The sequence below is a fragment of the Melozone crissalis genome, unplaced genomic scaffold (assembly GCF_028551555.1).
Source record: "Melozone crissalis strain CALT ecotype California unplaced genomic scaffold, PUWL_Pcris_2 ptg000012l_1, whole genome shotgun sequence".
In the NCBI taxonomy this organism is placed as follows: Eukaryota; Metazoa; Chordata; class Aves; order Passeriformes; family Passerellidae; genus Melozone; species Melozone crissalis.
Window position 1 is genome coordinate 8,603,757 of NW_026535790.1, and position 17,919 is coordinate 8,621,675.

General features: G+C 49.5%; 1 protein-coding gene across 1 annotated transcript in view; it reads right to left on the reverse strand.

Moving 5' to 3' along the window:
• SYT17 (synaptotagmin 17) overlaps window positions 1-12,534 on the reverse strand; it is a 34,810-nt gene extending 22,276 nt beyond the window's left edge. The window contains exons 1-5 of the mRNA XM_054270869.1: window positions 12,481-12,534; window positions 9,172-9,189; window positions 7,738-7,886; window positions 2,312-2,460; window positions 1,185-1,804 (exon numbers count right to left, since the gene is read on the reverse strand). Coding sequence (XP_054126844.1) covers window positions 1,185-1,804; window positions 2,312-2,460; window positions 7,738-7,886; window positions 9,172-9,189; window positions 12,481-12,495 — 951 coding nt within the window. The 5' untranslated portion in view covers window positions 12,496-12,534. The remainder of the gene's footprint in view (window positions 1-1,184; window positions 1,805-2,311; window positions 2,461-7,737; window positions 7,887-9,171; window positions 9,190-12,480) is intronic.
• Window positions 12,535-17,919: the final 5,385 nt, after the last annotated feature.

A 17,919-nucleotide genomic window follows, 5' to 3' on the forward strand; every position in this document is an offset into this window, starting at 1 on the left:
GAAGGTAATCCACAACACTCCTGTCTCAGGAAATCCAGCTGGCTCTGCTGCAGTTACCGGGGGCCCGGATCCTCCTGCCCTCTGCAGAGTGCAGCAGGTCTGAGCAAGAGAGGAAAGGGCTCCCAGCCCCCCTCCAGCCCAGCTGGCTTCACTTCCAAACACTGCTCAGGGTATTCCCCTTCCACGAGTGTCTGATCACAAATTTCCACTCCAAATCAGACTCTTGAACCCACAGTGTAAAACAGCAGCGAGGCCAATGATTTACTGCTCATTTCATCCAGAATCTCTGGCTATGGCACTCTTCTGTGAGCACTTAAAAATCAAAGGAAAAGTGAACCATCCAACAGGGTTTAATTCAGCAAGGACTCCTTGGAAATTGCAATTTGTGAGCTGGGAAGGAACTGGGAGAGGCAAGCTTGTTACACCAGTTTTCCCGTCCTTAGTAAAACACTTGAGATGCTGTTCACACCATGTTCTTGTCTTGGTTTTTCACAGGGTTCTGTGCCTCTAGCTACATGGGTGATACCACTAGTGCTGCAAAGCCCAGATCTTTCCACTGAACAGAGGTGAAAGCACACAGATCCTCTGATCTCCTCTGCCCATCCCACTGAACGGCTGAAATGCCCAAAATGCATGCAACACCTCACTTGCATCAGACAAATATTTATGGCAAATTTAGTTCCTTCAGGGATCTAATGAAAATAAGTCTGCCACTCCTTTGCAGATTATTGCTAATGCATTATGCCACAGGTCTGGGTGGATTTCATCTTCTACTTGGCTTTATTGAATCAAATCATTACTGAAGTGGCACCAGTGGTTCCCTCTCAGAGCACAGGAACGACCTGGGTGGGACAGGGTCACAGCATTCCTGAGAAGGGATGCAGATCACAAGAAATACCTGCCCAAAGGTGCAGACTTCCAGAGCAGCCTTGAGTTGTTCTCGTTTAAGCTGACACAGGATCTTTGCTCGTGACTATAAAGCCAGCTCCTCTCCCTCACAGTGTGAGTTATAAAACCAGTCACAGGCCCACATAATCCCAACCCAGCAGATGCTGCGTTAACAAGATGACAATTACTAATTAGAAACAGCATTACTTGCCAACAGGCAAAGGAACCACACAGACACACAAAAACCCCCAAAACAGCAAGACGAACTGTGGCAATAATCTGATAAATTCTGTTACCTGAGAACTAGGCACAAGGGCTTTCCACCAGTGTCCACCTTTCACAAGGTCGACATCGCTCAAGGGCATTGACACTTTGCCAATAACACAATGGCGTGAGAATTTGTCAAAATCCACTACAGTTAAAAGCAGAGTTCTTCTCTGGGCTTCTAAAAAGGGGATTTCAAATGTGTACCTCTCCTCAAACACCGGGTTCTGCGTTTTGCGCTTCACTCCGGTCTGCTTGGAGTTCTTCTGGTCAGGAAGGAGGCAGATCTTCACATAGGGGTTGGAGTGAGCCATGTCTTGCCTTGAGCCATCGTAAGAAATTGGAGGAGGCAGATCTTTAGCCTCAATGACTCTCACTATTAGGTAATTGTGCAGCAGATCATACTGTGTGCTAAAATGCAGCATGCCCAGCTGGTACTTGGACAAGATCTCCTCATCTGTCAAGGAGTCCATGTCATCACTATTTGAGTCAAGAGAGTACAGCCTGGGTTCAAATTTTCTAAAATAGTCATCTGGGGTGTAGGTTTTTCGCAGGATAGTTGGCTGAACTATTTCTTTCTTAGCTCCAATTATTCCAAACTCGATGGGTTTGATGTCAATTAGTGGAGAACTCGGCCTCCTCGACTCCAGACCTGAATGAGAGAAACACACAAATGTGATTGTTAGGAAGCCCAGTGAAGCAATTACAGGGGCTCATCAGTTTTGGGTGCTCCTATTCTGTGTCTGTGCAGTGCCAGCACAGGCTCCACAGTGGGGCTTTCCCCCTTGCCCAGCCCACAGTTAACTAAAGAGCACTAAAGCAATTACAGGCGCTCAGCAGCTTTGGGTGCTCCTATTCTGTGTGCGTGCACAGGCTCCACAGTGGGGTTTCCCCCCTTTTCCTGCCCACAATTATCAGCCAGGCTGGAGCACAAGCTGGCCTGCACTCCTCCCTCCCTGTCCACGTGCAACAACCCCGCTTGTGTTTCAGCAAGAAAAACAGGGCTGGCCCCTTCCCCTGCACTCCTGCAGAACAGGATGAGCTTTTAACCAATGTGCCTTCAACTTGACTTGGCTCCCTGTCCAAGGGACACGACAGCAAGCAGCACAGTTTGATTTCCTGCCCCAGAAGAACTGCATTTCTGGTGAAGGAGCCTTACTGGAGATGCGGCGCGTGAGGCTGTACGCGGAGCGAGACGTGTCCGAGGACGAGCGCCTTCTGTCAGGGGACACGTCCTGCAGGGCAGGAGGCAGCTCGCTGATGGCATTGTCAGGGTCCCCATCCTTGTCCTCGTTTTGGCTGCTTATCCTGGTGTAATGAGAGACCTTTGGGTGATTCAAGCCAGCGCAAGGAGGATATACAGGATAACAACGTGCTCTGGCATTCTGGGCTAGTCTGGGGTATCTCCTGATCAGTCTAGCAAGCAAAAGGCTGAGCAACTGACTTCAGATCTATGTAAAAAACCAGATTCTTGACCTTTCTGCCTGTCTTTCAAACTGTTTTATCAGTATTTCAGCATGACAGAGGCTACTAAGGCAAATATAACTCAGATGTTGATCAGAAATATTATGCTGTTATCTTATTGCAAAAATTCTATACCTTCTTGGTGATTTCTCATAGGCATCTCCTCACAACACAGCCAACAAGCTCTCTCCTCACCCAGCTCACCCAGTCTTTTATAGCACTCATCCTCATTGGACACAGCTGTGGCCTGTTAAGGGCAGGCCTGTTCCCAATCCTTGGTAATTAGTACAGCTGCAACTCCTCAGGGGTGAGATTACCTTCTGCACTATCTTCATTTTCTTACATTCTATCCCCCCACAATATTATACTTCTCTCTAAGGAAAAAAAAATCAAACCAAAACCCCACAAACTTCAAACAGTAGCTTCCTGCTATAATTCACAACTACACTTTGGAAGCACAGACCTCACTAGGAAGGAACCAGCACAGAAAATCACCATGTTCAGAGATCCCAAACCTACCACACACCTCCTGGTAAAACACTGCAGGTTTGCCAGTAAAGTTTCAAAACTTGATCTTGCAGACACAATTCACTATTTGATATTTATTGGCATGCCTTTTAAAATATTTGGCTGCTTTTTATCCACTTCTATAAACCAGATGTGGTTCTCAGCAGACAATAATTGTACTGCCCAGGGATGATGGTGGGAGCAGGGAATTTGGCAGGATCTAAATGACAAATCAAGTTCTGTAGCACCTTGGAGAAGACTCTACAGAAGGCTGGCATCATAGAGAATATATACATTTAAACAAACTGAAAGGGGAGATACACGTACAGACAAGTCGTTTTTATCTAAAACAACATTCTGGTTAAAACCCGCAACATGTCCCAGCTGCAGTGGCTCCTGAAAGAAGTGAGGATCTCCCAGCTTTGGCTGAGAGCAGGGCAGGAGCAGCCAGGACAACTGCAGGAGGTAAAGCCTGCAGCTGTGTGCTCAGAGGGAGTGCTGCTGGTGGAGATGGAATCACACAATGGCTCCGTGACGTGTGGTGCATCCTGCAGAACAGCCAGGCCACCAGACAGAAAACAGCAGCAGATCACAAGGAAAGCATCAGCACAGAATGAGCAAAGCAAAGGGGAGTTCTGTGTGAATTTTGCTTCCAAGCCACCCTTTCTGTGTGCACAACTCAGCTGGGTATAAATGAAATATATTGAATCATTTTCATTAGTAACCAATGACTGGAGCAGAGCAATTGATATATTCTGCTGAAAGCAGTAAACTTGCATAAAAGCCCAACAAGCATTAAGAAAACAAACCAACCCCCAAAACCAACTGGAAATTCTTATCCAAGCCACAAAGTTCACAGCAGGATCCATGCAAATTTCACCAAGTCAGACTCACACAACTCATCCACACTAAAAAAAAAAAAAAAATCTGTTAATAATGGAAACGAAACCCTCTGCTAAGAGGGGTGTACAATATTTGCACAGCTCTGCAGCCCATTAAAGGCAGTCCAAACCATACAGTTTGATATATAATCAGTACTTAGAACACAAATAGCTTTTTCATGCCTAAATGCAGGTCCACACAATCACAGGTGGCATTTGGATATGCTTGTGTTTGAGAAGCAAATGCACAGAGCAAGGCAGGGTGAAAAGGGAATCAGGAAGAGAGGCATTAAGGATGTTCTACAATGGGTAAACGTAATAGTGAGTTAATAACATACAGATGACCTTTAGTAAGGAAATTGCTACTGAGCCACAATAATTTTTCCTCAAATAAACTTTGGCTCTGGTTAAAGCAGCTCTGTTTCTGTTTAATCTGAACCTTTGGAAAGAGGAGTCGTGTCCTGATTTCAATTCAGTCCCACAGTGTGCACTGTTTATCTTTGGGGTTTGTGTAGAATATTCCATAACAAGCAGCTCAAACGTCCACCCTCATTCCCAGGCCATTTTTGCAAGGACCAGGGTGGAAGTGCTCCTCATGAAATAACAAAAGTTACCACGCACTCAGGTCATTGAACTGGACTCATTGCAGGAAGGTTTGGGGGTTTTTCCCTATGCTGCCACTGCCAAAACATTCAGAAAGTGAGAAAAATCCATATTCTCCCAAGAAGAAGGGCTTAAACTTGCAGCTTTATCATCCACTCCTGAATTTCCAGGACAATGAGGTTTCTCAGAGCTGCCAAAGGGAAAACCTGGGGCCAAAATAAAAAGGATGGGTCATTAACCACAGGCATTTATGTGTTTGCTCATTCACCAATGAGGACCATAAAAACAGTTTTCCCCTGGGGAGTGGGTAGGAAAGTGAGGAAGGCACAAATTGCATTCTACATCACACCAGTGTCTCAGGCCCATGAAGCATAGGCAAGATGGAAAGACCTCAGCTGAAAACGTAGATCTATTTTTAAAACATTTCCAGGCTGCAAGCAAGGAATACAATAAATTGATTTGTTCCCAAATTCAAAGCATGCATCTAAATGAAAAATAAGGAGACGTCAAACCTGTTTTTCCTTGTAGGGAAATCCACTAAATACAAAATTCCCCTCTCCAAAAATAAGAGAGGAAAATTAAAAAAAAAATGAGGTGTTCAACTGGTATACACGGATCTCTGAGCATTTAAAAACATTAAAAACCTTATTCTAAGAACAAGTCCAAATTCTTACTCTGAGTAACTAACTCATCTAACTCCAGAGATCATTCCCTACACCCAAAAACGCATACAGAGATATAAAACTATAAGATCAACACAGTGAAAACAGAATTCTTCTTTGGTTTCTAAATTCTGAGTCAACATGGGATCATTTCCACACAAAAAGCTTGGGTGTCCTATTTGCCAGCAAACAAAATATACCAAATCTGGCTCCTGCCTTTTACTTTCTTTTCCTCTTCATCTTCCGAACCCTTGTTCCTCTGCAGGCTCATTTTCTCCCCCTCTCCTCTCAAACACATCTTAGGGAGAAGTAGAGGACCTATCTCCTCTCTCCCTTTGTCCTCCCCACTTAAATAGTTGTTGTGCTCCCTGACCATTTTCCAGCAAACCACCCTGGAAGCACAGAGCATTATTATCCCAGAGCCTGGCCCCACTCTGGGTCCATGCAAGTTCAAGAGGAGCCCACAGCATCTTCAAGCAAGATGAATGAGCCTCATGTCCAGCTGATGCACCGCTGTGTGTCACAGGCACCCTCAGAGATCACAGGTGAGCAGTGGTGTCACAGGAGAGGTGACTGCAGTGACCCTGGGCCATGGCAGCACCCAGGCTCCTGTCCTGTGCCCTCCTCTTTGGTGCCTGCTGCCCCTCTCAGCCTTCACCTCTGGGAATTCACCTTCTCTCAGCATGGAGCAGAACAGGGAGACCCAAACCAAATCACAAACTGCACCAAACCACCCAGAGCTGGATGGAAAGGTGGGAAAATGGCCTGGGCTGGGGTCACAGGGACCCTTCCCAGGGCTGTGAGCATCCGTGGGTGAAGCACAAAGTGCAGCAGGGTTGAAGAACTGGGTTGTTTTTCACCAAAGAGTGTTGTCCTCTGCTTATGGCCATTCCATGTAGGGGCTCTCAGATGGAGCAGGACCAGGGAGAGACAATACAGGCTGCAGAGAGCATCTTACAAATCCAAAGGTCTCCATGTCTCTGCCCATGGCAAAGTCCAACTCATCTGCAAAGCCACCACAGAGCTGAGATTGGAGATGATAAGAACAGGGCTCCAGCACTCACATCAGCCCTTTAGCCAGACAGAAGAATCCAAGAGTCAAAAACTTCACCCTGGAACAATCACCCCACACCCCAAAATACACAGGATGTCCCTTCTGCTGCTCAGCACAGCAGATAAGCTCTGAATCACCCTCTCCCCTCAAGCCCAGCTCCTTGTTCCCAAGATGTAATTGCTCCTGCACCAACCTCTCCACGTCCAATACTGCAGCCTCATCACTGCGCTCTCCTGTGCGTGATGCTTTCCTATTTAGCATTGATTTTGTTTCCATTCCCCATTAATTGCAGGTGAATCAGTTTCTGAGCATATATCAGACTCTTAAATATGCTGCTCCACATCTAAAAACCACTCTAACACATCCTGAACAGCTCTATTTTTATTGCTTCAGTATTAATTACCATCCTTTTCTACCTGAATTCAAAAGAGTATGTGGACAAGACTGAGATTTAAACATGAGAAAATTTATTTCATGCAGCACCAAGACATGACCCTTCCAGAGCTGAGACAGAACAACAGCACAGACTCACAGGAGTAGATAAAATTACCTGAGTGCCTCAGTGCCCAGGTACCAAAGCCCGAGCATCACACAATGCAATAAGCAGGGCTCTCCTATGCCACAAGTTCCAGACGTGCTGAAGCACTGTCCATCAAAGGCTCTGCTCCACAAAGCCCAGCCCAGCTGACAAAACAGCCACTAAACACCAGAGAGCTCTGCTCCCTCGCTGGCTCCACTGCTGCCTCCACAGGGTCACCCCTGTGCTGCAGACTCCTGGCTGAGAGGGAGTGAAAGACTTCGCTGACTTCCTTTGTAGTGGATTTGCAAACACACCAATCAAAGCTCCAGATAAGTCCTGGTGCTGTGGTTCCTTAATGATTTGAGAAGAAATTCTGATGAGTACTATGGTGACTCAGGAGATCAAGTCCTGCTGAATGAAACTTGAAATGAATTTCCCCTTCAGAGCACAGAGGAGCCATGCCTTTCATCTGCCTGTATGATAACCACCTTCATGCTAGGATAAGAAAGTATTTATACACAACCTCATCAGCATTTCAGCCAAGCTGAAGTGCTCCAAAGGGTTGGTCCATTTGAAGAGGAAATAGGACTGAAGATGAAAGGTATCTTTAGAGAAGGGGCACAGCTAAACCAGCTATCCTTGTTTTGCCAGTTTACAAAACAACTTCTGTCCTACCCATCAGAAACAGTTTTTACAAAGACTAACCTTGCTATTTGAGTTAACAGAGCTGCCCTTTTCACCATGCCAGGAGTAGTCAGCATTCCCACCTCAGGAGGTTCCTGCTCTCTAAGTGGCATCCTCTGAGTGTCCCATTGCAATTCATATAAATTCTCTCATCCCAGCTGAGCAGCCCTACTCTTGGTCAAAGCCAGGAAATCATGCATCTAAACTTACAACCAGGCTGGAGTTTGAGCAGGGAAAGGCCCCAGGATTTCAACTTCATCTTCATTTGTTTGGCAACAGCTGCAGTCAAAGCACTTCTGACAACAATTCCTGCAAGTCCAGCGGCACAGCAAGAGATCCGAGAGGCGAGCGAGCAGACCCTGCAGCCATGGCAAACCAGAGCACAGGATTACAGCCCATCAATGGCTATTGGGAAAAACACTCAGCTGTATTTGTGCTTGTGTTTCTGCAACAGAACATTAAGAACTGTATTTATTTCATCTATACCAACAGACAAGTGCTTTGCAGTTACCAGCCCAACCCCACGATGCCATAACAAGGCAGGAAAATAAGCATTCTCTGCAGGTATTTTCTCCTCTAGTAGCAATGTATTATTATGGAGGTTGGCAAGAGGGTGATTTACAAAGCACTGTGGCACAGCAATATGTTGGAGTGGAAACATGCATATTCCTCCACACACATCAACAATCTAATAGATCAGCAAACATACAACAGAAGGAATTACTACCAGAAGGTAAGTGAAAGCTTCAATTTAATCCAGCAAGGATCTATTTAATTAACACAGCAATGTGAACACACTTCATCCCTGTAGATGTCCCAGTAATATTTGTACTATCCATACACATGGAGCATTACAGCCCAACAAACTCACCACTAAAATGGGGTAGCCAGAGCACACTATCCTCATGCTTCTGCTCTGCTACCATGATTAATTTAATGAAGAGCCTTCAATGATATCTTTCAGAAGAATGGGTGACCCAGAAGAGTCTCTCATTCCTCAGGTTTATGGCAGCACCAGTTGTACCAGAGCTGTGTCAGCTCCCCAGTGGAGCAGCAGCATCCTGTGTTCCCATTTCCACACCATCCCCACAGCCTTCCCCCCACTTCAAAGCTCTGCTTGGAGAGGAGCAGAGAGCCAAACCTCAGCTCATTTCCCACCCACACCAGCCCCAATTCCTGCTGCTCAGGGAGGGCTCATTAAGCAGCACAAGGGCTCTGTAGGACACACACAGCCACAAGGGCACAGCACCTGCACCCAGGTCAAACTGCTTTACAGCTGAATGTGACCTTGAGATGCTCCTGAGAAACTGCAGAAATAAAGTGTATGAGAGATTCTCCATGGTTATCTCCCCAAAATACTCCAGACATTTGCAGTATTCATGAGTGTGGACCACGTGGAGGGGTTTCCTCAGAGGAACCTCATCTGCAGAGAAGACTTCATTGGAACATGGCCTTTTGCTACAGTAAAACACACATTTCTTTCCATAAACAAAATCTGGGCACTGCAAACCAAAAAATTACCAGCCCAAAATGCAGTGCATTACTTATATCTAGGACATCAGGAAAGAGTCAGAAAACACGAGACAATCCCCTCAGGATGGAGCAAGGAGACAGAGCGGGGAGTGAATCATCAGATTAACTCACCTCATTTATTGGTTCCAACTGTCCTTTTAGACATCCAGGATGAAGCAAAGGGGGGCAAAATGAAAAAGACAAAAACAAGTTAGCAATGCTCAAACAACTTTAAATTTTCTGCCATTACATGCCCCAGCCTGGGATGAGTTTGAAGTACCTTGTAGATGTTAGAGGAAGGAGAGGTCTGACTGGGCATCAGCTTCTGCCATTTCCAATCCTTCCCTACAAAGCTCCTTCTGCTCCTCCCTTCCCACAATCAAAACTCCCAAACTCATTCTGAAGCATGAAAATCCTGCCCATTGCTTCTTACCAATGGGTATCACATGCAACCACTTATTTTGTTTTCTTTAGTAACCTGACTCTAATTGCAGCAACTACTTGCTGCTGACAGCAAACCATATCCAAATTTTTCAGCAGAAAAAAAAAGGCTTTTCTCCACATTCAGCCCATATCAATGGAGTTCCAATGCCAACTCAATAAAGCAACATTTCTAGGAAGGGGTACAGACTGAATACTCTTCATTGCATACACATCTCTGGCACCTTCAGCCTCATCCTCAGATGTGACTTGAAGAACATAAAAGATAGAAGTTAAAGGCTTGAGTCCCACATTCCCATTCAAAAATCTGCACTGCAGCCACCTCCCCCAAGGCACAGGGAAAATCTACAGCAAAGGAAGAAGGCATCACAAACCAGTTTTTTATTCACAAAGCCACCCTGGGAACTTTATATACATATATAATGGACTCATTTCCTTTGGAGACTCGCTAGCATTTCTGATACCTGCTGAAATGTCTTATCTATTGCATTGCCTTGATAATGTCTAAAAGTTTCCTATTTGCTCTGGCTGTCTTTGTATATGGGGAATCCCTAAAAAAAACCACCAAACCAATACAAAACCACAGAAGAAAACAATACAAAATAAAACCCCAAAAAAACCCCCACAAAAAACTCCATCCTACTCTTCCAAATGTAGAAATTGGTTCCTAGCTTCACACTCATGACATGACACAAACATCCTTTTCTGAAGAAGCTGGGATGCAGAAGTTGCCTTTAGTTCCAAGAACTCTTCCATGGAGCACGTTTTGGTGCAAGCCTTCCTTTTAAATTTCTTGGAAGCCAGTGCTTGTCAAAAAAGCCAGCACTTGTTAGGAGCAGTTAAAAGACTGGAAGAGCTGTGGTGCAATGAGACAAGACAGTGATTACAGATACCCATGGGCCAGCTGTTTAAGAAAATGCTAAATGGCTAAAAGGGCTTTATCATTCCTTATTAATGCAAAGTTGCAGCCAAAGCTCCAGTGGTTTAGCAGAGCTGCAAGGAGGATTTTTAAATCGCTCTAAAACAAAGCGGCTGGATCGGTGCCACGCGATCGAAGGCCGAGCACGTGTCACACAAAGAGAGGGATTTTCCAAACAGCCCACAGGGACACGGCAGGCTCAGAGCCAAGAGCCCTCCTGGCCACCACAGGTCACAGGAGGCCAGCCCTGTGTGCCACCAGCCCCGAGGGCACATGGCCATCCCAAGGGCACACAGTCATCCTTAGGGGACACAGCCATCCCACAGTACCGGGACAGAACGAGCCGTTGGCCACCCCCAAATGGGAGGACAGGGGTAAGGACTGAGTGTGATGGTGCTGGAGAGGTAAACAAGTCAACAGCAGCTGAAATGCAGGGGCCGATGAAAGGAAAGCAAACACAACCACCTGGTCCCCCACCTCGCTGGCACCAGGCACGGGGGGCAGGGCTGGGGAAGGACAGGGATGTGGGGAAGGACAGGGGTCTGGGGAAGGACAGGGGTCTGGGGAAGGACCAGGGCTTGGGGAAGGACTCAGGTCTGGGGAGGGACAGGGCTGTGGGGAAGGACATGGGTTTGGGGAAGGACTCAGGTCTGGGGAAGGCTGTGGCAGCGGGCTGGCGCTGGGGGATGCCCGGGAGCACAGCAGCTGCCGTGTGCTCAGCAACCCCTGGAGAACAGCTCCGTCTCCGGGGTCAGGGAGGCACCATCATGCTGTGCCACGTCATCCCAACTGGCCGAGCACAGAACAGGCCAGATGGAGTCTCCAGCACGAGTGAACCCTCACCAAGGGCGAGCCTGGGGGCAGGGCTCCATCCCCACCACCTGCTGCAGGGCCCCTGGGTGGGGGTACCTGCTCCAGGTTAGCAGAGCCACCAATCCCTGCCAGGTCCTCAGAGCAGTGACAACAACCCAGCGTGGCAGTGCCCCCGGGGATGCTGCAGCAGGGTGGGGTCCTCGCTGGTCACAGAGCGCAGTGAGACCCCAGGAAAGGCTCACAAGCTCCATCAGCAGTGGACAGCACAGCCTGGGGACAGTGCGGTCCCCTCAGCCACACACCCCCCACCATGACTGGCACCGGTGTGGGGTAACGGGGTGCTGCTGATGCCCTGCTCCGCATCCCCCCTGTACCCACGGGCCCCGACGGGAGGCCTGCCCGGCCCCACTGGAGACCCCGCCGAGCCGGGGGGCGCCGGGAGCCCCGAGCCCCTCAGACATCTCGGGCGGGCTCCACCCGCGGCCGCTCCAGCCCGGCTCCGGGACAGCGCCCGCAGCATCCCCGCTCCCGGGGCGGCGGCTCAGGGAGGGGAGCGCCGGGCACGGCGGGGCGGGCGGAGCGGACACGGCCCCGCGGGACGGGGCACGGCCGGCGTCGGTAGCGGGGTCGGAACCAGCGCCCGCCCGGCTGGAGATTCCCCCCCGGCTCCGGTTCATCGCGAACCGGGCGGCTGCGCTCGGGGCAATGCCTGGGAAGCGGGAGGCTCGGGGGTCGCTCAGGGTCTGACCAGCTGGACAAAAATTCAGCCCCCCAGAGCAGGGAGAGCCCATCCATCCATCACGGCCCAGCCCGGGCTCCAGCCCGCAGCCCCCCACACCCCGCCGGTGCCCCCCGCCCGCAGGACCGTGCCCAGCCCGGGGCGGCCCATGCATCTCAGCCTGCCCGCGGGGTCAGCATCCTCCTCCCTCCAATAAATCCCTGTGCGGGACCGGGACCGGCTTCCCCGTCCCCGGGGCCATCCCGCTCCCCCAGCAAAGAGAGGCCCGAGGGCTGCTCGCCAGCCCCGCGGGGATCCTCTCCTGCTCCGGTGCCCCGCTATCAACAGCTGCCGGCCCCGCTGCCGCCCCGGCCCCGCCTGGCCCCTCGCCGGGGGCTGCTGTCGCCTCCGGGAACTCCTCCCCAGAAGTTAACCCGAAGTTGCGCACCCGCACCGGGCGCGGAGCTCGGGGGGGCCCCGCTCCCGTTCAGCAGCCGCCCCAGAGACCCCCCCATCCCCGGGGACCGCCGCCGGCCCGCTCCGCACGCACCTGGATGTACGCCATGGCTCCGCGGGGCTCCGCGGGCGCGCACGGCGCCTCCGCCCGCGGCCCCACCCGCGCCGCAGCGGCGCCGCCCCGGGCGGGGGGACGGGGCCGGCCCCGGGCAGCGGCGGCTCCGCGGCCGCGCGGGCACCGGCACGGGCACCGGTACGGGCACGGGCACCGGCACGGGCAGCGCAGCGCGGGCCCCGCCGCCCCCGCGGGCGATGGGGCGGGCGGCGGGCGCGGGGCCGGCGCTCGGAGCGGGCGGGCGGCTCCCCCCGGCCCGGCCCTGCCCGCGGAGCCTCCGCGGGCCCGCAACAGGTCCGGCGCAGCGCGGGCGAACACTGACCTCCAGAGGGCCCCGCGCGGAAATTCAGGGATGCGGAGCCCTCCTGGCCCCCGGGACACGGCGCGGGAGGCGCCGGTGGAGCCGAGGCACGGCGGGGCAGCGGTGGCCGCGGCTCATAAAGCGATTCCACGGCAGCGCCTTGCCGCGAAGAGTTCGCTGGATGAGAAAACACACCTGAGTTTCAGGAGACATGCGGTTGTTTTGTGAGCTTGAATGAGCAAAGTCAAAACGTACAAAGTCACACCTTCCCCAGCTGAGGCGAGGAGCTGGAGCGAGGAGTGAGCTGGTAACCCACAGAGCTCAGTGAGCATCCTGTGCCTGCCTGATGTCTTGGGTCCAGCCAGAGGCAGGGTGGGAGGGAACGTGGTCCAGCAATGGGCAAATCCCACCACGGGGGTGGCTGGACCTGGAGAACTCAAGCAGCAAAACATCCCTGAGGTCAAACTCTTGAAAGGCAAAGCACAGGAAAAGTGGAGCTTTTTTGCCATCCCAGCATCATGGTGTAAACAAAGCCCTCGGCTTTGGAGGAAGCTCAGGCCACACTTCTGGCACCTTCCTGGTACATTGAGATTCACACTAAACCCTGGACAGAGGCAGAGAGGCAGCAGCTTCACCTCAGCCCAGCTGGGCAGCCAGGGCACCTCCCTGACTCAACACAGCTCTGAGTCACCACATTTCAGCGCACTGTGGTGAGTGCTGAAAGCATCTCCTGCTCTGGAGAAGGGGACGCTACAGCTTCAGGCATTGGCCAGCCTAAGAGCACTGGTGACTGCTGCTCCCTGTGGTAGGGAGGGAGCATCTGGGCCAGGATGTCTTTGGAAAGCTCTTGCATTACTGATCTCATTTAATGGCCCTTTTAAGTTCTCGTTGAATTCAATGAAAAACTGCCATTGACTTCCGTGGGAAGGGCCAATACTCTGAATTTTAAAAAAAATGAACTCTCTGTTTCCCCAGGGAGAGCAGCTACTGCTTTAGAAGAATAATTATCACAGTGGAGATAAGCAAGAAAAAAGCCTGTAGTGCTTGCTTGTTTCAGGCAGTTTTGAGCATATGATTAAGTGGTGGTACAAGTTATTTGTCAATTTTGCTCTGCAATTCTTTTTAATTCCACTTCTTTCCAAGTGCCAGTGTTTAAAATGTCAACCATTACTTTGACTATTGTTGCTCTTTTCATGACTGCCTTGATGCAGCTTGCAATAACCAAATGCACAGATTTTCTTTTTTTTATATATTGCAACATAATGAGGAGAGAGGCTTAAGCTTTCAGACAGATTTTTTTTTTTTTGACTCCTTAAAGGCAGAATGCTGTGAGTCACAAAACTGTGGCAGGCACTACACAAACATTATGTGCATGTTTGTACTTATTCCTTTAAAAACTTACAGAAGAGAAAGATCAAATGCTGCATCACTTCACAGTGACTTTTTGGCTGACACATATAAAAATTATGAGCCAAAAAAGAAGAGCAAAAGAAGTTTATGTGGGGAGTCACCAATACTATTGATTTTTACATGAAAGGAATGCCCTCTTTTCCCCTTCACAGCTTTGGCAGCAGCTTTGTAGCACAAAGCCATGAGATGCATGTGCTCCCCTTGCACACTCATACATAAACATGCATTTAAGTGCTTTTTACATCATGCCATGAAGGCTTTTAGATGATTTTCTCCCAGCACACACATTCTGTAACCCAAGGAATATGACAAGGATTCAAAACAGTAGACAGGTGGTTATTGTAAAATCTAATTTCAAATCTGCATATGGCTGATGCTCTGATTAAGCTCTGCTCCTCCAGCACGCAGAATAAACAGATCCATTTGACGTGATGACAACATAACCTTTGGATGTCCTTTGCTGTGCACGCTCTGTGTGTGATAAGACACATTCCATACTTCCCACATGTAATGGCTGTGATGCAGATGGCCAGGCTTGCAAATGCAGGATATTTTAAAGCAGAAAACGAGGAAATGAATACTGCTTTTGCAGAACATGATTTTATGGCAGATTTCTATTCTTACTAATACACACTGGGAATAACATCAGCTCCATCCAAAGCACGCACTCGAGTCGTTACAACCAGCCCAGCAAGCAGCAAAATCAGCTCAGCAGCTTCCCAGACAAACCAAACCAGGGATGTTGGTGTTCAAAATGCTGTGCCATGCCCAAACCTACCCAAAGACTTTCAGCCTCTTTGTGCCTGAAAGTTAAGAGAAAAGAGCATCACTCTGAAAAAGTAAAGAAAGCAAAGGAAGGCAGTCTGATGGCTATTTCTGAGCATTTCCATTTGAATCCTGCTAAAGCAGCTCACAGTGCTTCCTGCTGCAAGGGGGAAGCAAGAAGAACAGAGGCTATGCAAGGTTAAGATGAGGTGTTGTCTTCCTCTCCTGTTCTTTTGCCAAATCCTTATTGCCACCACTTGAGCTTGCTGGAATAGCCAGCTACCACTCTGCCAAAAAAATAAGCTTCTTATCTCCAGATGTTTTTATAAATGGCAAGCCACTGTAGCTGGTGCTTCTCCACTGCTGGTGGCAGCTGATAAAGGTCCAGCTTCTCTTGTCCTTACAGAATTGACTTCATTTCCTCACAGCAGCATCCCTCCAATAAAGGTACCTGCAATTAACTCTTCAGAACCATCTCTAGCAACATTTGTCTCTTTACAGGCTTCATGGCAATGCAGTTTCTTCCCTTGTGTGATTTTGAGGCTTTTTTCTGCTTTGGGTTTGTACGCTGAAGGGACAAATGCAGGAGGTTTTATTCAAGAAGTTCTGGGGAACCAGGAGCAGGACTGTTTCCTACAACCCTCTCTCCCAGTCTGTCAGCAGCAAGGATTAGCTTTGGCTTTGCCACAGGGACCTGTATTTATTCCAGCTCTATGACTGACTCCGTGGCAGGGGCAGGGAGTGCCTGGAGTGAGCTGAGCTGAGCTCTGTGCCTCCTGCTGATGGCAGAGCTGCAGGCTCAGCCCTGCTGGCTGCCTCCCAGGCTCACGTGCTGCTCGCTTCAATCCTTTCTCCCAAATTCTCACTGGGCGTCGTGCCCAGACAGCTCAGTCTGTAGTGGAAGGTTACCCCCCTCTCCTACATCATTCCTGGTGTACTTCAGGGATCAGCAAGAAGCCTGGGCTCCAGTGCCTCTGTCTCAGGCTCTGGTCCCTTGAGGCACGAGAGAGTCACAGCAGCTGATCTTGTGCCAGTGATGATGCAGTTTCCAGCAGGAACTGGGCTGACATCAGTGTGACAGACACAGAGTCCAGCTAGTGACAAAAGGGGAAGGTGCTGCAACCCATTTCCATGACTCACCCAGCCTTTGCTCTCATCTGCCTCTAAATCAGCCCAGCAGCACCAGGGACACCTGTGTGTCTGTGTGATGTGGACTCAGGGCACCATTGCCAGGGGCCAACTGCTCTGTGATTTCATTGCATTTCTCTCCTTCTCTGCAATTTTCCTAAGCTCTCATCCCTTTATGGATTGCATTTCCCAGCCTGGGCTCCCTCTCCTGTCACATCTCCCAGACCTGAGTCACTGCCATAGCCAGGAGGAGCTGCCTGGTGCTGTGCCCTGGAAAGCTCTCCCCTGCTCCACTGCACACACAGCCTCTGCTGATGCTGCATCCTGGAGCACATCTGGGCTATTAAATGGCCACCTGGCAGCTCCCTAATTGGTAATATCAGTAAAAAGCACATTTTTCTCTTTTCTCAAGTCTCCAGATAAAGCAGTTAAATTTGATCTAAAATCCTCACATCCTCATTGCCTCATATAATTTGTAATGACCTTGCCTGTGTGCCACAAAAAATTACAGCTACTTCTTTTGCACTCACACACTTTCTAGTTTCTCTGACATCCACTCTGGCAGGGAACTGAATGACACAGCATAATCTGCTAAAGCTTTTTCAATAGTAAACAGAGATAAAAACCACAGCCAAAGGGCATGCGGGCTCCGAGGAAGCGAGCACCGTGTGTTATGTGCCAATCCCAGTTCCTGCTCAGAGGAAAGCTGTCCCTGGAGGAGCTGTCACCGCCCAGTGAGCTCATGCTCCATTCCAGAGCCCTCGGTGGCTTCTCACAGGGTCACTGGTGTGAGCCAGTGGCACCAGCAGGACGCGTGGAAGGGGCACGGGGACTGCTAGGTCAGGTGTGTAAATGGGAATTTTTGGTCGTGGTCTCTCAAGGACCTCATTTTGCAGTGGGGATGGGAGCTCTGTGACCCTGCTTGGCACAGCCACTGAAACTCTGCTGCTCTGGAACTCACTCCCTGCTTTGAGGCCAGAAAATCCTGGATGCAGCAGCCTTTGGGTCAGGCTAAAAATCCTAGAGTATTTTCAGACTTCCGAGGAGAGGACGTTGTATTTATAGGGAAGTTCAGTTCTTCAGTTGCTTTTGTAATTCATTTTGTTTATGACTGGTTTATTTAAGCTCTAGGGCTGAGGAGTTAGCTGCTAGATTGCTTTTCCAGGCTCACATTTCTAACTGTTTGCAGACATAGGGCAGAGCTATTTTTGTAATATAAATCATTACAGAGAGAATATCTCACAGTCCCCACTGAAGCAAATTCCTAAGGAGGACAGCTCTATTTTGGAAGTAAATTTCTACTTCACATTTTTTTCAATTTAATGACTGAGAAACAAGGAGCATCAGTGTGAAGCCAAGCAGTGTCCCTGTTTCTCAGGAAGACGAACTCAGTGGAATGAGAATCCCTTCCGCCAAGAGGAGCTGGGTGAGAGCTGCAGATGTGGGGATTGAGTGTGATCCTGGTGAAGAGCTCAGCAAATGGGGCAGAACCCAGGCTTCAAGGTGACACAACTTCACACATAAAGGTACTCAAGATACTTCCAGTGCCCACCTTAAAAAGTAAGACAATATCTTCTAAAAAGACCAGAGTGTGGGATTTTATAGAATAAGGCAAAGTCTGTCTCAACATCATCTCTCTGAAACTCAGGGACAGTTGTAAAATAAATGCTGAGAGCTTTGGTTGTGTTACAGACTCATGGATGACTTATTTTAGAAGAACAGTCTCATCCCCTGGAAGTGGTTTGAATAACTGTGCTATGACTCTTCCAATTTAATTCACACTAATTTGGCAAGTCACAATTCATATTCATGGG